The sequence below is a fragment of the Myiozetetes cayanensis genome, unplaced genomic scaffold (genome assembly GCF_022539395.1).
Source record: "Myiozetetes cayanensis isolate MyiCay16 unplaced genomic scaffold, myiCay2020 scf1, whole genome shotgun sequence".
NCBI classification, from domain to species: domain Eukaryota; kingdom Metazoa; phylum Chordata; class Aves; order Passeriformes; family Tyrannidae; genus Myiozetetes; species Myiozetetes cayanensis.
In genome coordinates, this window is record NW_026086604.1 from 46,925,042 (window position 1) to 46,949,210 (window position 24,169).

The following is a 24,169-nucleotide window of genomic DNA, read 5'->3' on the forward strand; positions in this document are numbered from 1 at the left end:
CCCCTATTCCCTGCAGAGCAGTTTCCTCTGACAGCCAGTGGCTGCCCTCCGACCAGCCTTGCCAGTGATCAGACACCGCTTCCTGCCACTTGCTAAGAACAGAGGAGCTACTTGCCCGGAACAGAAAATTAAAAGAGGAGGCCAGCCATCTGAGTGAGAGAGGAATAGCAAGATCAGGGTAGCCATTATTAACACTCAATTTAATGTAGTCACCATAATGGCTAATGTAGGGACTGATCCTGCTCCACTCAAGATATGCTTCACCTGGGGGCCCATTTGAAATGCTTTGTCTGCAAGGACAGTAAGCAGTAAAGGGACTTCTTTCTTCTTCAGCCCTTCTTAAAGATCTTTTTCAACTCTTACCTTTGAAACCATGTTCCCTGCACTGAGGTGCTTCAAGAAAAAGGCACAAAAAATGACTTTTTTGGGGATAAGATAGCCACTGTCATGTTTAGAACTAGGATGGTGTAAGTAGGAAGGTTTTAATGGAAATAATTTTCATCAGTTTGATTTTTAATATCTATGAGTGCTTCTGGTACCACATCTCTCTGATATCCACATCTCTCTTGGTTATACATGCATGCACAGAGTAAAAACATTCACTTCTGTGTCTCCACTTAGTCATTCCTTTATTGGAACATTTGCAGGTATTATTTATAGATGTCAAAAACAATGAGAGTTTGAGATTTATAAGCTCCAATCAGCTGAAGGTGTTTCCAAATAAATTAATGAAACGAGTCAGAAATCACATTAAGAAATTCAGCACTGAATGTATATCACAATGACTTTGCACCCTCTCTGCCTTTTTCTCCTTTTCTTCCAAAAGTCTCAGTGCTTGCCAGGGTATATGAACCTGCATTTAATTTGATGTAAAACAAGAAAAAGGATGATGGGAATGTGTGCTCAGTATCACAAGTTACAGTATTTGTGCATAAGAAGGAAATCCAAAACTTGAGCTGGTACAGAGTAATTTCCTGTCACTTAAAACTTTCCATACAACCTGCATTATCACTCAAACCATACAGAAGGCAGATTTAATGGGGATGTTTTCCCATTAAAGAGTGGCTGCTCTGGCTTTCATTGACAATTTCTTGGCCCGTTCTGGTGTCCTGCTCGCATCCCTGCCAATCTGTCCGTTCTGTGACAGGTTCCTGAGCTCTCTTAACACTCTCTCGATCCTCTCAGTGATTTCAATCTTTGTTGCCATTTGACACCTCTGTTTCCTTCCTGCAGGAATCCTGGGTCAAAACTATGGTCTGTCTCAGTCCACCTGGCTGGTCAGGAGATATTTTAAGGATGACTGGACACGCTAGGCATGCAACTGCAGCACTCCTCTCCAGCCATTTTGCCTCATAGCTGCAGTCTTTGATTCAAGTGTGTGAACAGAAGGTGCAAACCCAGTCACATTTCATTTCTCAATGTCCTTAGCATGTCACTCCTCTGACTGGAAGACATTAGATGACTCTTGGACGATCTGAGTTTGATATGTACCATCACTGCTATTGCTGAAGGAAGAGAAGGATGAAATTGGGGCAAGGAAGCAGTACAGCTTGGGCTTACACAGGGTTTCTTTCTCATTAGCTTCTTTTGGTGAGAGAAGTTTATGATATCAGTAAAAAGCAGGAAGAATGTAATTTAATGTGGCAGATGCTCCAAAGGGGGTTATTTCACCTAAATAAGCCAACATTCAAAACTAAGGTAGCAGTGCTTCTATTTCAGTGTGGCTCTGCAAGGCTCCACTCACCAGGGTTTGTGAGGCTCTCTGGGCATGCAAAATAATAGTTTTGTATCTCATTATCCAAAAATAGCAGTTTAACATTATCTCCACAGACACTGTGTAAATATATATGTAAACAGTGCAGAATGTATATACATGCGACTCCTAGGTACAGCATGACAAGAGTGTATGGCAGAATCAAGTTGTATTCAAAACCTGATGAAAAGCCAAAGGAAAAGTCTCAAGAAATCCAGGCTGTCTGAAGAAAAGCTCTGCCTCCAAGATGGCATGGTCTCTGCAGCTGAAGTGCACAGACCTTTCACTTTTAATTAAACCACCTGCAATTTTCATGTTGTTTCTGTCTCATATCTAATTTGTACCCACAAGACAGATTCCCAAATCTAGTATTTTGTGTATTTTTAAAGAAAATCATAATTAAAATTTAAAACACTGGAGACAGTGTGAGTTGTAGGAAAGCAGCAGCCTTTAACTGATTGGTCTTAAGAGCCATATTTGAAAATCTGAAGTACAAAATCTTGTCTGTTTCCAACAGAGATGGAGTATTTCAACAAATTTATCTGCATTCAGCCAAGGTAAACGGCAGGTCAGGAGGCAATGGAAAAACAGCTCTCCTTCCCAAGAAGCCAAAAAAATTTCCTTCATCATATAGCAAGTGGACAGGCAAAAAGTATAGAAACTGGGAACAAATATAAGAGTTTCTGCTAATGAATTTAACTGCTAATGTTTTTAATTCCTGATAAGCAACGCTGCTGCCTAGACAATGGCTCATGGGACTGTGGAGGAAACTGGCTGGGTAATGATATCATCTCTTTCTGTTTTGCAGCATATTTTATTTTCTACTTTGTTTGGGAGAGATTTTCTACTTTGTTTTGGTCCAAGAAAACAGAGAGATTGATTTACAAAGCACTTTGGAGAAGTGCAAGTTTATTAGGCTTTTCTGAGTATGGCATGTCCTTCTTACCAGATCTTGAAATCTGTCTTAAACGTATTTCAATGTGTGCAGCTTCTTTCTTTCTCTTTTCATAAAGTCTCTCATCTGCGCTTGACCTGTAGTATGTGTAGCACCTACTGGGGCAGAATTCCTTACAGGAAGGGAGAAGGAATGAAGACATTTCGAAATCATTCTTAAAAGCTGGTGATTTACTTCTGTGGCATTTTCTCATGAGTGGAAGGAATGTAGGGTGGCAGGCAGGCAGGAAAGCAGACAGGCTGGATAGAAGGCAGGCAGGCAGGCAGAAAAGGCAGCAAGGTAGGAAGGCAGGCAGGCAGGCAGGAAGGAAGGAAGGAAGAAAGAAAGGAAGGAAAAGCTTTTATTAACATGGTCAGTGGAACACTGTCTGTGATCAGAGCTATTGAGTATCTAGTCCTTAGTCAACTTAATTGCTACACGCACAGACTAGACTGCATATAGTAAGGAAAACACTATCTAAAATCTGCTTTAAAAGTTATTTAACCAGAACAAATCATCTGGGAAAGTACAAATATTTCTAAATGGAAAAATATTTCTCTACTGCTGAGCTAGGCCTGACAGCAAATCTTAATGAATTATTAGTACCTTTATTGTTTTCTTTGGCCCCTGTGCACTATATTTGTAAAAAAAGTCAGTAAAAAAGAGAACAATTGTAAAAAGCAAATATTTTGTACAAAAATACAAAGTTTTAAAAGCTCTTAAAAGTATATTCCATATTATTGATAAGAGTTGGACTATATATATATATTTATATAAAATCTATATATTCGTGTATCTGTATAATTTTCCTACATTTGGGATTTTAGCAAATGAAACAACTGTTTACACAGTTGTTTTATATGTTTTTCTATACGGGTGACCAACAGTCTTACTCAGTTTGATGGAATGTCTTTTCTCAGAAGACACAAGTTGCTTATGTATGTGGTTACTGGTTGGGAAGAAAATCTATAACAGAATTAGTCCAACGGTATTTCTTGATGCTGTGGGTTGAAAGGCCTTGAATAATTGCAGGATGCTGGAGAAGAGTTGCTGTTAAATTCCTTTATGCTTTTAAACCAGTTTTCAGTGCTTGCTTTTTTCTTCTTTTTTTTTTTTAATATTTAATTTTGGAAGTTGCTGCTGCTCTCTCCCAGGATTTTCTTCTTTCCGTAGATTTTCATAATATGTAGGTATCTGTAAAGTCACAGTCTATTACACTCCAAATATTTGCCCTAGAGTGTAAGAGAAAAAAAGAAAAACAAAGAGAAAAAAATTGTAAAAAACCTGTGAAGGTTAATCAAATTTGCAAAAAGAAAACTTACAGAGATCAAGGTATGTAAAAAATTTAAGAAGACTCATATTCAGATCCTGTATGTCCTGGACGATAAGTATTTGTAAACCATGACATTTTCTTAAAATAGCAAATTATGTAGGAAAAAGAGAGCAAATTACATTATTACTTACACGTGGTCCTTCATTCTGGACATCCAAACAGAGTTACACACACACAGAGCTTGTTTAGCACTTTGTTTGTTTTGGTTCAGGGGGCATTTCTATGGATGGGATGTAATTTTGGCTCTAGCTGACATTTATGTCTGCCTTCACTGAAATTCAGCCGACAAGTTTCCAACTGGAGCAGCCATGCACCCTTGGCAAAGCAACGTTTAAACAGGTTGTATGGAGGAGATAATGTTTCAGGCAGAGCTCCAACATGAACACAAACACCACCTAGTTCTGTGGTGATGTGGCCAGGTTTTAAGAAGCCATGTGAACCACCTGTTTGTTCTCTGCTCTTGCAGAAATGACCCTATCAACAAAAAGAGATACCCTGTGGCAATCACCTGGGCTACTGTTGGGCCATAGTGGCAGTTCATGAGTCCTTCACTCCAGCTGCAAGAGACGAATTGCTTATGGTCTGTGGGCCCAGCTTATCAGTCCTATGGGACATCTCCTGGTAGTGATGGGAATTTTAGGAAGTTCTTAGCGGTCACCAAGTGCTCCTGTTGCACAAACTCTCAAAACAAAGCCTTTGTGGTGTTTCAAGGCTGGTGCCTGAGTCATCCCATGTTCAGCTTGTCCTGTTGTGTAGCCATTGAGTCTATAAAAACATCTTCCAATGTGGCTAAAGTCTTGAGCATGCACCAAAACATGTCTAAAATTTTAGGCATGTTTAAAGTCTACAGGAGATGGTCAAGATGCAGAGTATGCCATGGCTATGGCTAGCTTTGAGACTGCAGTGCAATAAATCCAATACCTACATCACTCAGAGTATTAGAAAAGTGCATGTTGGGCTGGGGCAGAGCAGAAGTGCTCCACATATGATTCCCCCTCTTCCTCAACAAGGCACTGCCATTGCATTTAGCCCAGATCTTCTCACCTCTAGCTGTGGGATAGTTACTACGGGTATGATGAAATAATCAAACCAAGTGCCTTGCTTACCTTTGTCCATGTCTTTTTCACAAATGAAATTGTTAACATCTGCACAGTAGAAGTCATTCCAGAGCCCAGCATGGATCAACCCGGCACAGTCTTCCCCTGGTCCATGCCCATGACTCCAGTTATCAGGCTGCCCAGCTTTCCAGTTTCTTTCAAGCAAAAAGCAAGAGATATGATTGCACAACACAGCACTCATGGCAGTTTTTCACCACAAGAAATTAACGAAAACATCATGAGATCTGTTCTGAACGGGAAATACACACTGAAACAAACAATACATGACTCTTGCTGAAAATGGAAAACAGATGTATTACAGACCAGGCAATCTATTCGGCCTTGGGCTGCCAAAACTCAGAGACCTAAATTTAGACCGATGAACTTTATTTTAGTTTCTGAATGCACATGCACACACAGTGGGAGTGCTCCATGCTCCATGTGCGTTGCTCCAAGCCTGCAAAACCTGCACACTGAGTTCCTGTCGGCAGCTGGGACTGAGAAGAGCCCACAAGCTCACAGGTACTGCCAAGATGGCAACATCCTGCCCTTGCTCACTGAAAAGGTGCTCAGCCCTCTGACTGAACCAAGGTGGGCATCTTGGGAGGAATAGCAAAGATGCACATGTTTGAGGGGCACATGCTCAGATGGGAAGGGAATTTTTTTGACTTCTAAGGAATGTACATAGTATATATACACACATCTTTCGAGATCCTTAGCTTTGATGGTGAAACTGAACACAGTACTTGTAAAAAAATCTTACAGCAAGTGTTTCCTCATCCTGTTTTTGTTTAATGAATGGGAAACACTTCCAACCTCAGGACTTAAAAGCTCCATTTTCCTGAAGAAACAGGTTGTTGAAGGGAGCTTGTGGTTGCTGGCTGACACACTCCATGCTCAGCTAAAAAACATGCCTGCCTGACACAGAGCGTCCAACCAGGCACCTGGGAGGACACACAGCTTTCCAGAAGTAATGGAATACTCTGAAAATCAGTAACCAACAGCTCTGAGGTTACAACAGAGCACCTAAAACCATGGTGTAGTGAAAACTGATTAAAAGCAGTGCCTGAAGCGGGAATCAGTCACAGTGCTGCCATAAAGAGAAAGAAAGATGAAAATAGAGAGGGAGAAAAAAGGAAAATATTACGGCTCATTTGAAATGCATCTGACTTTTTCCATGTTTTTCATCTAAATGAACACAAATGAGATCACAGTTAATCATTTCATAACATCTGACTGACTGCAGCCTGTTTTTCTGAAGCACAGCATGCTCAGCTCTATAAACTCTTTAGTCTACTACTCAGTATTAAAAATTTGGGTGGTTGCAATCTGTTCCATTTAGGACAAATTAGGTGTAGCTCTAGGATTCCTGGAGAGCTGCCAATTCAGTTCTCAGCTGGCCAAAGCAGAGACACCCTCATTTCATGCATTTTCCTTGTGTTTAATGCTTTCCACTTGGATTTGGGCTTTATCTAAAGACTGGTCATTTTTTATCAGAATGAGTACTCTATTTATAGCCAGTTGTAATGCAAATAAGGAAAATTCAAACCAAGACAGTTAAACTGTCTGTGCTTTCCATCTCAACTTTGTAATAAAAGTCAGGAGCAAACGTTTTGGCAAGAAACACTGCACTGTTTAGTTATGTGATTCTTTCATTCAACATTCAGTTTTCTTTCTGGCAAGGAAAGAAAGCCTCGTGCAGGGAGAAGAGAGAGAGAGAAAAAAAATGTTCAACAGCACCCTCCGTAACAAATTAAATCATTGGCATCTACAACCATCTGGATCCATTGGACAGTTTCTAGATGCTGCTTTTAGAAGTGTCAGCAAGAGTGGTAGCAGTTTCTTATTTACATACGTGTAAACTGGTAAGGATCCATCCAGCCATCTCCATTCATTTTCCTTCTCTGAATCCGTTAGTCCAATCCAGAAACTGCCTTTCCCAAAAATCTGCCTTTTTATCCATTGCTGTGAAAGAAAGAACTTAGTCCATAACAAGGACAACTATCTTTGGAGCCAGCAAGTTGCACTGGTTTCATGAATGTCTTGTTATCAGAATAGGAAGGGCCAGAGAAATTTTTTTAAACCAAAGATATATGTCAGAAGTTGGTCTTGTGACCCCTTGCCCAAACTAGAATCCATTGCAGTGTTTGCATATGAGATAGAGAGAGCTAAGCATGAAAGTTAGGTTGACATAAAGTCACATCTAACATCTTATAGATACAAACTGAAAATAAAAACCACAAAGAGCAAGCAGTTGCATCTTGACATCACCACTGCTGTGTTGAATAGCATTAAAAGTAAAGTTAGATTTATAGTCAGATTAAAAATATTCTTGGGTCACAGTAGTCTTAGGCTGCATACATTAAATAAGACAATTTAAAATTAAATTACATTCACTGATGCAAAAAATGCATTTTTGAGAATATGCAAGGCACAATGGATTCCATCTTTAAGGCTTCAAAACTACAATTCTCAACAACCTTTCTGTGCCCACCACATTCAGAGTCAGAACCAGCTCTGCTCACACTGCAGAAGGAGAAGCTGCTGATCAGAAAGAGAGTGGACAAAATGCTAATGAGTCAATCACTGTGTCTACTTCACTACATGAATTCATGATGCTCTTGGCTTCACACTTACCTTGTGGTTTCCACATGTTAAATAACTTCAAACTCTCTCATTGAAAAACAGAAGGAGAAGGTACTTACCTGCTCCTCTTTGTTGTTGATGATAACCAAGTGTGATCCTTTCTCTTCACAGAATAACTTTGCCTCTTCAAAAATTTCTCTTTCAATTGAAAAGTAGTAGCACTTTTCTGTATAGTTTTTCCAATGAGGAGAACAACCTGTGATGTGAATTTTTTTGTGTTAAGCCTGTTATTGGTAAGTAAACAGGCTAATAATAGGGCCAATAATAAGTGGAGGAACACATACCCCTCTACAGCATGCTGCTACTAAAATACTTACAAACAGTTTGGGAATTTACTTGTTAGGATCCTGACTGGGTAAAATCAAGTCTAAGCTGTGTGGCCAAGGGGATTATTTATTACTCACCATGCTGTCACCTTTTCTTTAGCTATAAACTTTAAGTTCTATCAGTTTCCGGTCATCAAAAGGAAGACCAACAAGTGTGGCTTCACTTAACAGGACTCTTTGTGCCCAGAGGAGCTGTGGATGCCCCATCCCTAGAAATGTTGAAGGCCAGGTTTTAATGGGGCTTTGAGCAACCTGGTCTAGTGGAAGGTGTCCCTGTACATGGCAGTGGGGTTTGAACTAGATGGCCTTTCAGGTTCCCTCCAACTCAAACCATTCTGTGATTCTCTCATGATTCTCTGAAATCCCAGAGATTTAGTCTAAGGCAGGCAAAGTTATTTGAAGCAGTAAGTAAGCGGTGAGCACTGTCTGCTACATGTCCCTGTATGCCAGTGGGAGGTGGATGCAGTGTGTTGATATCTTACCATTAGCCTCGGGTACTGACGTGGGTTCACTCTGCAGCGCCATTGGCATCCCTGGACCTGGTGGCCCTGGTGGACCAGGTGGCCCCTTTGGACCAGGCAGCCCTGGGACTCCAGGTAGTCCAGGTAGTCCTCGAGGTCCTGGTACCCCTGGTTCTCCCACAGTTCCTTGCAGGCCTTGAAATCCTGGTGGGCCTTGAGGCCCAGGTGGACCATCCTTGCCTTGTGGACCTGGTGGCCCTGGGTCTCCACTTGGCCCAGGCAGACCGGTCTTCCCAGGAGAACCTCTCTGACCTTTGGAGCCAGGTGATCCTCTTGAACCTTTCCCTCCTTTTTCTCCTGGTGGCCCGGCTGGCCCAGGTGGGCCCTTCTCACCTGCAGGTCCTGGTGGTCCAGTCTCTCCTTTCTCTCCTTTTTGTCCTTTTAGGCCAGCGGGACCAAGAGGACCTGGAGGGCCTCTGTCACCTTTAGGTCCCCTGGGACCAGGAGGACCTGGAACAATGTAAACATGCAAAGTAGGGGTATGCATAGAAAACAAAACAGAAAGCCCACGTGGGGTCCTTTTTTAATACATGTCAGACTAGCAACGCTGGATATTTAACAATGCACAAACCAGGCTAAGAGCTGCTTCCACCAGTGCTTTTAAGAGTACATCTGCTTCCCAGGTTCTATGTATTGTTGCTCTTTCCTCAGCCTCCATGACACACAGGATACTGTGCCCCAGGTGACCAGCCAAGGTGACACTCCCTGCAAGACACACTCCGTGCTATTGATGCACACGGTCCTGTGTGCTGATGGTCCTGTTTCCTCACTCTGCCACCCTCCCTTTTCCTTCTAGTCTCACCTCTCTGCTCTTAGACCTCAGGACTTTTTCTCCTGACCCCGTTTGCTGCTCTGTCAATAATGGAATGTCAAAGAGAGATGAAACGATGGCTAGTGAGCAACAGGCCAACTGTGGGAAAGACCAGAAGTTGCTTACTGTCCAGGTATAACAGGACAGGGAACAACAACCCACAACGGGAAATGGCAATACTGTGACAGTAACAAACAACAAAACAAGTTTTGATTCTGATCATGGCTGAGTAAATCCCTTATCAATGTCTTCCTACCCCCCACCACCTATCTACACAATTTAAACTCCTCCAGAGATAAATTCCTAAACTGGAATTATTTAGTTCTGGTTGAAATGAGAATGGTTAGGGTCACTGATATGTAATCTTGGCTCTAATTCAGCCTTAGCTTATTTGGAGCACTGGATTTATATTTACGATTAGAGTTTTAGGCCTGACTGGTTCATATCAGGTTGGAAATATGAGTGTTCTTTTCATATGGGATAATACTTGGCTGGGAGAAACCTCCTAAACCTGATGCCATTTATTTCTGGAGAAAATAAAATATCCCAAGATTAAAAACTAAGTAAAGTAGGATGTTTTCTGGCAGACTAACAACTGGCTTAAAGTGAAATAGTAACTTGTTTTTCAGCAAGGGTGGACCTTTCTGGGAATAGTCCAACACATATTTTTTTGCCATTTCCTCCTTAGCAGAGATTGGTTTCTTGAGGTTCCACACCTTCACTCTCTTATTTTAGAAACTAAATCAAAAGCAGATCCAGTCAGTTAGTCAGACAGAATAAAATTTTGCTAAGTCAGAACCTTCTTTCATAACATCTCCATTTTAGCTATGTAAAGAAGACATAGAAAAATCAGTAAGGAAAATTCAAGCTACGTGTACGTTTCCAAAGTTTAGGATTAGATAATGGAAAACCCCAGGACTCTGTACCAGCATGCACTGACTTCCACAGAACTAAAGAATTAATGCAAGTAGGAATTCAGCATAGACATCATTAGGGAAGCTGCATACCTTGTAGGATAGTGAAGTTCTTGATGAGCTGGCCATGTTTGGAATCTACCAACTTCATTTCTTCCATGATTACTGACAAATTGGCAACTTCAACATCTAACCTTGACCTCATCAAATCCTGTTGCACCTTGAGAGACGCGGAGTCTAGGCGCATATTGGCTAGTGTGCTGTTCAAAAAAATGAGCTCATCTGAATGTTTATTTAAGGTGTCTGTACAAGTTGTCCTGACCTCATTGAGATTGCTAGTCAGTGTCCGTAGATTATGAGCAGTGTAGCTGATGTTGCTGATGATATTGGTTATATCAGTTTCAAAGACCTGGAACCTTTCTTCCAGATGGCTGAATTTGGCAGCAGTTCTGTTTTCATATCCTTTATGCTGTTCCTGGAGATCCTTTAGGTTTTGTTCGTTGGCTTGGGCAATTGTGGTGATGTTCTCTATTTGCCCACTGAGGGAGTTGAGCTGATTGTTCAGATCTTCAAGTGTATCGTTGTTAGCTTTTGCCAGTGCTGAATTGTTGGCGGCCAAAGTCTGTAAATTTTGTACTTTCTCCTTAAGCCAGTCGGTGTCCTTCCGGGCTTGAAGGACAACCTGCTGCAGATTTTGAAAGTCATTCCTGATTTTTAGAATAGCCAAGCTTGTATCTTCCATTGACTTCTGCAGGACATTGATAAGATTTCTTTGCTGTATTTGAGTCAGGTTTAAGTTGTTCAGGTTCATGATGGCCACATTATGAGAATGCACTTGGTTTTGCAGGTTTGTTTGGATATTACTTGTGTCTTGTTGAAGATTGTTGATATAGCCTGTATATGACTGAAGAGTCTTATTAACACTGATGATCATGAAAGAGTTACTGTCTAAGGCACTTTTCATTTGGCTCTGTCTATCATCTAATGCATTTCCAGACTCTTGGAGCTTCTCCAGTGTATCTTTGTTTCTGGTAGTTTTTTCTGCAATGTCATGAAGCTGCTGACGAAGAGCCAGAATGTCAGATCTGAAGCTGGACAGTTCAGTGTTAGTATTCAAGGCTTTTTGTCCAGTTTGGTCATCTGTTGTACAGTAAAAAAAAAAAAATTGAAAGTCTTTAGCATAAGTTTTTCTTAAAACACAGTATAAAACACCACAGTGTATTTTAAGTACAGTCAGATTGACAAACTGTTCAGTAGCACTTCTATCTTTTCCAGAAAAGAGAAACCACTAAGCAAAGTTCTGCCACTAGACAGAGAAAAAAGCAAAGAGGAATCGTGTCTTGCTGAGGACAACAAAACAATGATTCTGTGTTTATGTATGGGAAAAACTAATGTTAGAAACTGATGAGTATATGGACTCAAATAATGCTGTATTCTGGCTGGAAACTGAATGGTAAACAGAATTCAAAACATTAAACAGGTATCAGTAAGTGTATATTTTGAAGTTACAACTGGATTTTGCTGAAAGCTTGGGAGTTTATTTTAGTTGTTCATGATTTCTTCCACTTTTTCTCGGCAGGTGGAAAATCTCTACTGTGATTTAGTACATATAGTTCCATTTTTAAAAAATCTTGGGTTTAGTTTTAAAAAAGGTCTAACACTTATTTTAAAACAATCTGGTTTAGAGACAAAAGCTTTGCCTGCGGGCTACTTCAGATATGCCAAGATATGATGTATTTCTGGTTTTCTCTCTAATACATTACTATTGCTTTTAATGACATTTATTTTGCCATTATTGTTTCCTCATGGTCTGAGTTTGAGGAAGGCAAAACCTTTAGTCTTTGAGGAACATCTCTGCTCTTGCTTACACTGCCCTTCAGAATACTTCTGGAAGCCTGTCTGAGTATGATAAAGCCCTGTCTGAGTATGATAAAACCCTGTGATAAAGCTGCAGAGGCTCTCAGCCAGCATGTAGAAAACAAGGAAATAAGCAGTCAACACTTGCTTTCAGGGAAGATTCCCTTTCTTGACCTGAATCACTTCACTCTCCTTACTCACAGTCTATATATTTTTGTCCTCATCTAAGTGTAGCTATATTTATGAATTACGCAGTATGAAGTCCATGATTTCAGATGACTCCAAGAGAGAGCAGTATGGTTTTCATAAAGTACAGTGAATACAAATGTGTATGGAGGTTTTCTCTGGTATGTTTGAGTGAGTTGTGATGGCAAACATCAAATGGTGGCTTGTGAGACCTCAGCCTGAAGTGTTTATGGAGTCTTTTGTGGATGGACATCTTCCTGAGCACAGTTTCTCTCCCTTCCGCTTGTCTCACTCCAGGATCTTCTCAGCTCTTGACTTTATGTTTATCTCTTGGCTATACCTCAAATTATATTGTATTCCTCACACAGCTCTGACAACTGCCAGGTCCACATAAAGCTAATCCCTGAAGGCCTGTCTTCCATTCACCACACATTGTTATTCTTCTGACCCTACAGCAGTACTCTTACCTTTATGTTCCCTACAGAATTTGCTACAGAACTTTCCTAACTTCCTCCATGGCAAGTCCACTTAAATGGGAAATGACGGCCCTGAGCATCTCACTGGCCATCCACCCAGCAGCATGTAAAAATGTGGCATGAATGAGTCAAAGGTGCTACAAGTTGTGCAAATTTAATCAGTGCAATATAATAACCCAAATATAACACAAAAGGTTGCATGTGCTTTAAGTTGTAACATTTACTTCTGTATATGTGTCAGTAAAAGAACATGTCACTGAATCACCCCATGCCTTTGAACTAAATGCAGTATGTAAATACTTTAGAAGCCATCTCTTTTTTGAAGGGAAAAAGTGGTAAAAATTTATAATCAAGCTGCAAGCAAGTAATTTTTCATAGAAATACACATCTCAATATATGGTTTAAGAAGCTAAACAAAATTTATTTCAAGAAGCACATGCATGTATGTGTATATTTATATCTATATAATAATTTATGTAATAATATATATCTATGTATAGGAAGAAAGGTAAAAATGTACACTTAGAGAGTAGAATCTTTATCCATGATTTTTTTTTTCCATCTTCCTGCAAACTGAGAACTTTGATAGCACTTGGAAGATCTGAACTCATAACAACTTTGTGTCCTGTATTCCCTGAGATGATCAAGAGAAGAAACATTTTATGGAAGTAATCAACTTGCCTCAGACATAAGAATTTTGAACAGCTGATTATTTGTACACCTCTTGAAATGGCCTTTAGTTTTGAATCTTAATTGCTAAAACAGCATCAAGATGACTGGGTGACAGATTTTCATTTCATGTAGAATCTCTTTTGATGTGGAACCGCTTCTGCTATGTTTTACATCTCTACCTCAGAGAAGATTCTCTCCTAAGCACAGCTTTTAGGTGTCTGTTTGTTTAAGTAGAAATGCTTCCAAAGAAACTTCAGTGGGAACTGTAAATTTTGAAGTATTCTTAAAATGTTGTCCTAAGTAGAGCTGATCTGAACTATTTTTAAGTGCTTTCACAAGTACCTGAGAAACTGGAATGGAAGTGCTGTATCTTGTCACAGGCACAGATTTTTCAGACAAATTTCCTGCCACTACCTGACAGGAGAACACCCCAGAGCCATAATACAAAGGAGCTTTGCTTGTGTGTAGATTACCTAATTTCTTCAGATCGCTCTCCACCGCTGTGAGCTTTTCTGTATATCTTCTGTGGGACGTTTCCAGGCCACCTGTCACATTGTCCATTTTTTCTACAACTAGGGGAAAGAGAGCAGTATGTTATGGAAAGAAGAGAAGTGAAATAGTGGAAAAAGTCTACTAAACAATAAAGCAAACAAAAAACTCCACCACTACCAACAACCTCCCCCAAAAACAACAACAACAACAACCACCTAACAAAAAAACCCCCCAACCCAAGACAAACAAAAATAAACAAATAACCCCCACCCCAAAAAAATACCAAGTCCCCTCAAAAAAAACACCTTAGATTTTCCTTGCTTGCCATTACACTTTGCTGTTCCTCTGTGAAATTTGGAAGGTTGAGCTCCTATTTTGTTGGTGAGACACAGAATTCTTCCAGCTATTCAGTCTGCCAATACTCCCTAAATATTTTTTTTTGCCCATGAGCAATCTCTCTCCTGAATGAGGAAATCCCTCTTTGTGGGTTTTCCTCACTAATGAAGTCCTGTTCTTTTAACAGTATTTCCATGCTTCAAGCACAATGCTGTGTGGCAAAGGCAGACTGATTGCTAAAGGCTCAGATGTGTGAAAGAAGACTTGCTTTTATTTTGCTATGAGCCATTTCTCCTTAAAAATAACCTTTTTTTTTCTTGTGCCTTTTAATCACTAGAAGTTGCCATCTGGATACCAAAGTTAGGACTAAGATGGCAGTTTTGGGGATTTTAAACACCTTGATAATGGTACAGATCACTCAAAATGATTTTGAAACCGTTCTGCCTCATTAAGATTGAAAGGATGACCACTCAGCAAGTGCAGATTTATGGCTGATGTGCTCTTTATTTTGTAACGTCTGAGTAATTTTCTTGTCACTGAGACATTCGATTACTTGATGGGATTGATATGGGAATGGAAAAAGCAGAACAACAAATAAAGAGCCTGGGGTAGCTTCCAGTGGCAAAAATGTGAAATCCTTGCAAGGTTAGAGGTAGCCTACAATGTTCACACCAAACCTTGTCTAATATCCTTTTGGATTCAAGCCACATCCAGGGGCAGAATTTGCTTCTCATCATGAGATTATTTAGCCCTTTTGCAACACTGGGAGCAGAATGTGCCTGAAACAACCTGGGAGAGGCTACATCAGTTATTGTGTCAGCTCCCTGTTTCAAACAGAAGAAATAAGGTGTGTCCCATGTCTTTAGGTTCTGTAAACCTGTATGGGGTAGCAGGTACCACGTCTGTGAGATGATCTGCAGCTAGGAAATAGAGAAGTTATTGCTATGTAAAGATTTGGGTTTTTACTAGGAGTGAAATTTAAGGATCTTTTGCTGCTCATGAGCAACCACATGAATCCCAGACCTTTAAGGTGTAGTCCACCAAGTGCTCCTTCTTTATTAACTTTTGCCCCCTTTTTTTTTTTTTTTTTTTTTCTGATTCTGGATGCCACAGTTACACAGCAGGCTTTTACTGCTCCCCCAAAACTAACAAGAGGAAAAACAGATCAAGACTATCTATGATGCAACAGCACTGAGGTGAATGGAGTTACAACAGCGAAAAAGTCTCAGGATTTTCATAGAGACCAGATACCCTTCAGTGAATTACCTGTCTGCTTCTTTTTAGATTGCTAACAAGCCAGAAAAATAGAGGCTGTACCGTGTATGCAAAGTCAGTCAGAGTGTGGCTTTCTGTATTTGAGATGATGACAGATCGCTTGCTAAACACCAGACCCAGGCTACAATAATGGCTTTGCTTTTTCAGTTGCTCAATACCTTCTGCTTTAGAAAGCATTATAACACCAATTTTTCACTGGTTTTTTTGCCCATTAAAGTTGTCAAAGTTCTGTATGCCATTTTCCCTGAATGAATCCAGGGTTGATTCTCTTTGTCCTGCCCAGCTGTCTTCCAGGCTGGAGCCCAGATCAGCAAAGGTCCTTCGGTTACTTCTGACACTCCACTGATGCATGTGTACACCTATGCATCGCATGCATTGAGCATGAGGACATACTTGGCTTTCCCTTTTGGCTCTGGGCAGCTCTTGTTCAGTCTGTCATGTTTTGCTTTGTTTACAGATAGTCACATAGGATATGGCTCACTCTGGGTACTTAGAAGGGACCTCATGAAATCATCTGGGTTTAAAAAGCAGGCCTAATTCAAGTGTTTTTGTTGAACCTGTGCCTTGACTAGCAATGCCACATCACCTATGGATCTGGTTAATTCAGCTTTAGTGTAACATTCAACGTTTTCTCCAGTTATGCAACACACTTGGAGTTGCAAGTGAATATATATTATCAGTAATAAAAGGAAAATGTAGTTTCTTCCTTTTGCTGTCCAAATGAATGCCAGTTTGTACTTCAGATCTGAAGTTTGTAAAACTAAGACTTTATACTGTCCTATAACAGGTAAGTTTTCATGGTTGAATCAAATCTAGCACTGGAAATTTGGGTTAAGACATTACCCTGAAGAACCTAAAGCAAAAGAAAATAGTAGAAATACTTTCAATAAGTAGTTGTCTGGCAGTTAGATGAGACTGAAGAGAATGAAATATGTGACACCAGTATTTTCATTGCTCAAAGGAAAAGAAAATAAGAAAAACCACACTAAAGAGAAGTTGCTCTAGCTATGAACAGTCTTTGTGGGGAACACCCCCAAAATTTGATGAAGACAGGGCTTTAATCAGAAGTCTTACTGGTAATATTGATTGGTCATGATATGAGGGGAAGGCCATGCCTAGACTGTGTATCTGAAAGATCACTAATGAGCACTGTTAAAAGGTCTTTCAGTTCCCAGCAGTTTCTCTGCTACAGAAAGAAGAAGCTTTTAATTCTAACGTGTAAGCAAATGCCAGACAGCAGTGATAGGGAAGGCAGACCCAACTCAGCTGGAATATGCTCATTTAGAGGGGCTGGAAAGAGAAGGCTGCTTTTGAATACCCAAGGTATTGATTTCTGTCTATTTGATACTAGACTGGTCATGACTTACCCAGATTAACTGATGTGAAGTGCAGAATTAGCTATATTAGGTAAAGCATCTCCCTTATTTTAAATCTGTTTCCCCTCAGAGGGCAATCCAGAGCCAAGTTCAAACCACCCAGCTCCAGCAGCAGAAAGAGAAAATGTCTCTGCAAATGTGAACTGCAGGGTTAGGTCAAGGACAAAGCTGCTATCCCAAAGACAAACCAATGTATGTATTTGCTTTAAGCAGCAGTGGGATCTTACCCTCCGTGTTCAGAAAAAACTTGATCCTCTGCACAAAGTCATGCCCTGAGCAAGTTGTATCTTACTTACTTTCTTGCTACTGCCCTGCAAGTGGAAAGGATGAACTCTAAATAGAATGAGTAGAGAACCAGGGCCAATGTTGGTTTTGTTGCTCTTGATGTCAAAAGAGGTCATATGGACTGATGTCCTATTACTGGAAATGTCTTTCTTTCCCTGGTAGAAGCTCCCATGACCATCACTGAATGGAGCCTTCAATTTTAGGTAAGCATTTGGAGAACTCTCAGAAGTGAAAGTCAACCTCTTGGGAGTCCCCCAGGCTTGAACAGCCACTTCCCACTTTCTGCAGAAAAAGGTAAAACAGGCAGACTGACTAGCTGTAACATCCCTCACAAAGGCCACTCCACTGCTCCCAACAGTCTGCTGATCCCAAAAAATGCAAAGTTGTCTATGCCTTAAACCTGGTTTTGGTTAGCTTCACCCTAATTCTCAGCTTGGTCAGATCTAGCTGCATTGTCATCTCACCTTCTGACAAGGTTGAAGTGGAAAATGTGGTGAACATCCTCTAAAGGAACCCAAATTTTCAAGTAGTTGCTGACCAGAACAGTGAGGACTGCCTGCACCTAACCCACTGTAACAAAACATGCCATTTCACCAGGATATGTTGGCCTTACAACATGGCAGGCAAACTGTGTCTGGGAGACAGATAAGAAAAGTAGATGAAAGTCATGGTGGGCATTAGTCAAGAAACTTAAAAAACAAGGATTGACCAGAGAATGAGAACTACCAGAAATTCAAGCTGAAAGCGTGCTAGCTTCCCTCACTGGAGCAAGTCACAGGAAGATCATTCACCTACAGTAGGCTAACCTGAAATTGGCTAATGCCAGGAAAATTATAACTTCGTGTTTTGCATTTAATTTAAGATAGTATGTGTAAAAAAAGTACAGATTGCTTTATTAGTGTTTAACACAATAATTTCATGTCTTCTCAAAGCAAAAGAATAGTAAACCCAGCTTGTTATTCCTTCATGACCTTGATGTTTGATTCATGTTTTGGTTTCAGGTTTCTCCAACATACTATGTAATTTTTACCACCAATTTGGAGGTTTGTTCTGTGTTGACTTTGCCTCCCATTGAGTTACTTTTTTTGCCTGCCGTATTTAATCCACTGATTAGTAGTTTTAAATCACAAAGGATACCTAAATACGACGTAGGAAATGAAAGTTTTAAAAGTAGTTTTGGGCTTTATAAACACAAGTGTGGGAGGCAAATTTAATGGAAACTTAGCTAAGAGACTGAAAGAAACCCTGATGCCAGCAAAATTCCTTCTTTCAGTGTAATATTGCAATAAAATAGACAAGCCAATACTCTGATACAGAGAGGAGAGTTCAAGAGCTCTATAAAATTTTATTTTGAGTTTTGTTCTTCCTTTAAGGCCTGATTTCTTCTCAGCAATCAGTTGAGAAGAAATATTGCAGTAACTCATTTGAATATGGAGTGTCAGCAGAGAAACTTACGTTTTCTCTGCAAATTAGCACATAGGCACCATGAAGACAAAGCTCTTAAACTGCAGGTACAAAGAACAAAATGAATGCTTGACACGTTACCATTTGTTGCTTGGTGTTACAGAAGGAAGATCTTGGATGAAACAGTACTTCTCTTTCTCTGCATCTTTCCTTTGACATTCAAACGGAGCAGTCACCACACTGGTGAGCAGCGGAGCAGTGGCCACCAAGATATCTTAAGGTCTGTGAGCAAGATGTGCACTACCCACCTTCCTTTACTTTTTTAACACATTTTTTGGGGGGAGAGAAAATTCTTTTGTCCTTGCCCTGGATAGCTGTGACTTGGTACTGCTATGACAGAAAGACTCATCCCTGGTGGGCACTGATTACTGCTCAAAGAAGAAGGTTTAGAGATGAGTGTAGCAAAGAAGGGGCCTCAAGAAGAGAGCAAAGCCTGAGGAAAAGATAGTGCTAGAAGCTCCCGTGGAAAAAGAAGCTTGAAAACTGGATTGAAATGAGGAAGAGAAACTTTTGTGCAGTTTCCTTATTGCTATTGCTTCCTACACCCACACAAACATGTGCCAAAGCAAGATATAGAGCAATGGTCCCTTCAGCTTGATATGCTGTTTCTGATGCTGAGTAAGGTCTGAGTTTTCTAGTAAATCTCAGAAGTGACGGCCTTATATAAAACTCTCGAGTGAAATTCTGCTAAATTCTAGTTGCTTAGTGGCTGGGTTACAGTGCAGAAGGATCCCATCCACATCTGCTGTAAGCAGTTCTCTACAGATTTGTATCTGCAAAAGGCCTTCCCTAATCCATAGGACCAAATTATCTTCATGGATCAACACCAAGTTTTTGAATCCTGGAAGTATTTTTTCACCCAAAATCTGACTTCCAGAGACCAGTTACACACACTTCAGGAGAGCGTCTCATCAACTATAGATGTACTGCATTTTTTTACATTTAATGTTAATTTGCCACATTCTGTCTGCTGCCACATGAAAGCTACATCTCTCTACCTGTCCTTCACATTCTCTCTTCTCCCTGGATAAATCTTCCATCTAAACTAAATAGTTTTAATTTTCTTTCCACTCAAAACTGTACCAAATCCTCTTAAATAATTATTTATCCCTTTCTATTTCTACAATTTCCTTTTCTGTCCCTGGCAGAAGACCAGAGGTGATGTCAGCTCCGCTATGAGCGCAGCTGTTGGCGGCACAGGACGCACTGCATGCTAATCACATGAATATTTACCCAGCTCCTTGGAGGGGTTTTGAAGCTACTCTCAGGGCCATACTCAGACAGCTAGTTTAAAGCCAGTTTGGTTTTCTCTGCAACATGCTGTGATGTTCTGTTATAATACTCACAATGATGTTGTTCACTTCCTTTTTCTTACCAGAAACTCACATCTTATTTATTTAACTTATTCTAGCTGTGACTGCCCAACAAGCAGATACTTGCATCCAAACATTCCTAAGAATACCTAAGTGGCTACAGTTAATGAGTGATGAGGATTGGGAATTTTAAGCCATGTTTTCCAATGTGCCCAACCAATGACTTGCACAAATGAAATTTTCTTCATTGCTGGTTGCCCAACTACCAGAAACTTTGAAATTCTTATTAAAAGCATCTAAGCATCTTTGCTCATCACAATTATTGTGAGTAAGTCAATACATTGGCATCTCCTCAGACAATTTTTCTTCTTCCAGATATTTCAAAGTAATATTGATACTACACTTTTTTCCTGGCTATTCACATTATCCTGAAGATATTCACATCAAGGACATTTATCCTAGAAAGGTGTGATATATGTAAAATAACTCAGTGAAATCAAAGTACGTCACATGTTACACATCTTCGAGTCTTCTAGTCAGTACTCATTCATGGTGGAGAAATGATCATTTTGTTCTAACTTTTCTTTCAAATGTCTTATCAAAGTTTCAAAACTTTATAATTGTTTGAAAGTGAAAATCTAAGGTTGCGGTTTGTTGTCATGCTTGTACAAAAAGCCAATATTGCCCGAGTACTGATATTTCAGTTGAAATGTGTTAAATTGCCTGGCTAGTTCATATGACAATGTTCTTGGATGCTTGTCTGAAAGTGAAATGTAGGGCTCGATGCATACATACCTTTGTATCCCAGAATGGCTACTGTGATTGTTAACAGGGCACATAAAATATATAATAAGATGATGGAAAACTTCAGTGCCCAGTTATTTTTACACTTGGTACATTGACTCCCCTCTTGAATACCTGCAAAAGAAAATTTAAAATATTTTAAAACAATGGCAAAGAACACATTGCTGGTTTTGTTTCCCCATATGTTTTCTTTTGTTTCCTAAAGAACAAATTATTTCTGTAAGCAGATGATACATGGGTGCCTTTTTGCCTATGCTGCCTAGACAGCCTTCAGAGTGGTTAAATCATCAGTTCAGTAAAATAGTGATGTTTATCAAACATCTTTATTATGAGGAAGAGAAGTAGGTTCTGCTTCACTGGAAACCCAGTGGCTTTCCTGAGAGACAGGGCTATTTTCTGTGCTACGAAGATTATGGTGAGCTTTGGAAGTCAGATGTTGATTAGCATCTCCTGTGTCAGGGATCACACTGCAGCAGCTCGCTCTTAGCATTCAGTCTCCCTACAGGGCCAATAGGAGACAGTAAATGCTCTGGCAGGAGGAAAACATAGAAATAAAACAGAATTCTGAAAACCTGGGTAGGAGTACTGGTCCTGCCTTGTAACCATTGCCACAGACGGTTACCATGAGAGCACTTTCTTTCCATAACAAGAGAGAGTTTTTTTTCCCTTATTTTTGGGGGTTTGGAAAATACTATTACCACATAGAAGAAGGGGTGCTTTACTAATAAGGCCATTGGCACATCCACAGAAAAAATGCTGGTGAATTTCCCCTTGTGGACAAGCTTAGGAAAAAGGGCCTCAAGTTGCTGAAAGAAAACAGGCCTTTACTGGTTTATATTTGAGCTATTTTGAAGAATGGCTTGATATCTTTGAGTCTATTAGGGAAGCAATTTTCCTCTTTTGTCCACGTGCTCCTCAGGAACAGCTTGAGAACACTGGAACCATCAAATATTAATCAGAAACACGAATGTGTAAAACCCTGAAAACTGGACCACTGTGCTGGAACAAATGGGCGGGATTTATCCCTCTTTCCAAGGTGCATTAAGCAGCCCAGGATTAATGTAACTTTCTGTGTCTGTCAGAAAATGCATTTCTTTGATATTTCACTCTATTTGTGTACTATTAGGGGAGTCCCACAGGAAAGCTTTAAGCTCTAACAAATTCTATGTACTAGATTACTTAACTAATCAAAACTTGCTCTGTAGCTTTTTATGAGTAACTTATATTTCCCCTGAGGCCTAACCCACAGCTGATTTTACTTTTTGCAACTCATGACCTTCTGCAGAGTGGTTTTTTATTTTTCGTTTTTTAAGAGAAAAGCATGGGCCGCTTCCCCTGAGTTCACAGAAAATGGGTGACCAACATACCAAATTAAGTCAACTGTATTTCTCTCTCAAAGAAAAGCATTTTCCAGTGACTTCCTTTAGCCCAAGGTACTTGAAGGAGAAGAGATTACCATATTGTTGCAATTCAGGAAGAGGATTTATACAGAGTTTATTTGACAAGGCTTTTTCCTCAATACTCCCCACACATATAGGAGCTGTGGCTAAGGCAGAAGAGTATCTCTTATAGGTCAGTCCACTTTCCTCATTACGTCATCACATACTTTTTAGTAAACTTTTCAGCTCTGACATCACAGTCTGTTGCCATGTGATGATAACGATGGTTTCCTTGGGGTTCAGTTGGGATCAATTAGGAGCATCTGGTTCTTTTTCAGGAACGGGAACGTTCGGGGAAAATGAGACAAAGACTTGTAAGCATAAACCCAAGAACAGAAACTCCAGAGGGGATAAGGCTTCTCTCCTGCCTGTGAGGTGAGAAGGGTGGGAGCTGGCACAGAGACAGGCAGTTGTATAGCCCATTTATTGGTGAGTTGGATTTGGAAGGCTGGTAATTCCTGCATCACAAAAGAAAAGGTGAAGGGTCCATAATTCAGTAGCCAAGTCTTATGGATCCTGATGCGTGGGCTGGCTGTTTTTGTTTGGCTGAGAATCTCACAGAGTTTGCTACTGAGGAAGCTTTAATTGCTGAAAAAGCCAGAAAGTGTAGTTTCGTAAAGGTTTGCAATAGGTATTCAGAGACTGAAATTATTTCACAGTGGGAACTTGTGGTGTTTGGAGCACCATTTTCCTGCTCTTAGCTGCTACTAATGGGGCACATTGAGCCCCTGTGCACTGAATGCAAGGTTCCTTCCCTGAAGGGTTTAAAATTTGGATTACATTTTGGTAAGTCTTTGAAAATCCCACATATCAAAAACCACAAGAAGCTTGGGGCAAAAATCACATCACATTCATCTTCTAAATACACAGATAACAAAAAGCTTGATCCTCCTTATTTTACTGTAATTGAAGCAGACCTAGATCCTTATCGGGGAAGACTGATAGACTGCAGAAGTACAAAACACAGAGAAAGGCAGAAATAAAAACAAAGCCTTTGACAGCAATTGCACATAGAAAAGTTTCACTTGATAACTGTCTCACATTAAGATTACTCATTTTATGACATGACCTGCTTTCTGTCACCATACTCTGGCTTCCTGGGTAGGGTAATGAGCTGAAACTTCACTGATGTCACTGGATATATTGCAGTTCACATCAAGCATCATGTACATTCCAGTGCTTCATAAGGATCTAGTTTCACTTGTCTCAGCCTTCTCTATCCCTGGTTCAATAAAACAGCACTTTGGCTTTTCAGAACTTTTACTTTCAGCATATTTCAAACTGACATCAGAACAGCACCCCAACAAAAGCCAGACCTTTCCATCCTTTAACAGTCCAGCACTGTTGGTATCAATAACACAAGCCCAGTATACTAAAGTGATCATACAGGTTAGAGCGATTCCATTAACTGAGCTGGGCTGGAACTGTGTATAGCATCGCCTGCTGGGACTTACTGCCTGTCAGCTTAAAAGTGCATCTGACTGCCACTGAACCCCCACTACCCTCATCTAACATGCCCCGGGTCTAGGGCTGGAGTGAAAAACCAGGGAGCTCTAACAAGCTCCTCTGTCTTCCTTTACCTAGAAATAGACACAGTAAAGTCTTTCAGAGCTATTAAATTTGCTCTTTATTGCAAATATGTAGTTCTTAACTCTGCTGCTAGTAACAACTGATGTTCTAGTTTCCTAAACATACAAAAATTACTATAAAAATACCAAAGATGGTGGTACCTAGAAGAAAAAATTTGGAAGGCTTATTATGATGTCTTTCTGTGCAGTTAAATAATTCAGGCAATGAGCAAAGACAAAAGCCTCTTGTGCAGGGATGAATTACACTATAATCAGGGCTCCACAACCTCC

General features: G+C 40.2%; 1 protein-coding gene across 1 annotated transcript in view; it reads right to left on the minus strand.

The window, feature by feature from the left end:
• Positions 1-612: 612 nt before the first annotated feature.
• The window catches only part of COLEC12 (collectin subfamily member 12), a 103,116-nt gene continuing 79,559 nt past the window's right edge, over positions 613-24,169 (minus strand). The window contains exons 3-10 of the mRNA XM_050316409.1: positions 20,863-20,985; positions 14,000-14,098; positions 10,429-11,475; positions 8,572-9,060; positions 7,823-7,959; positions 6,973-7,082; positions 5,127-5,272; positions 613-3,919 (exon numbers count right to left, since the gene is read on the minus strand). Of these exons, the coding sequence (XP_050172366.1) occupies positions 3,900-3,919; positions 5,127-5,272; positions 6,973-7,082; positions 7,823-7,959; positions 8,572-9,060; positions 10,429-11,475; positions 14,000-14,098; positions 20,863-20,985 (2,171 nt within the window). The 3' untranslated portion in view covers positions 613-3,899. The remainder of the gene's footprint in view (positions 3,920-5,126; positions 5,273-6,972; positions 7,083-7,822; positions 7,960-8,571; positions 9,061-10,428; positions 11,476-13,999; positions 14,099-20,862; positions 20,986-24,169) is intronic.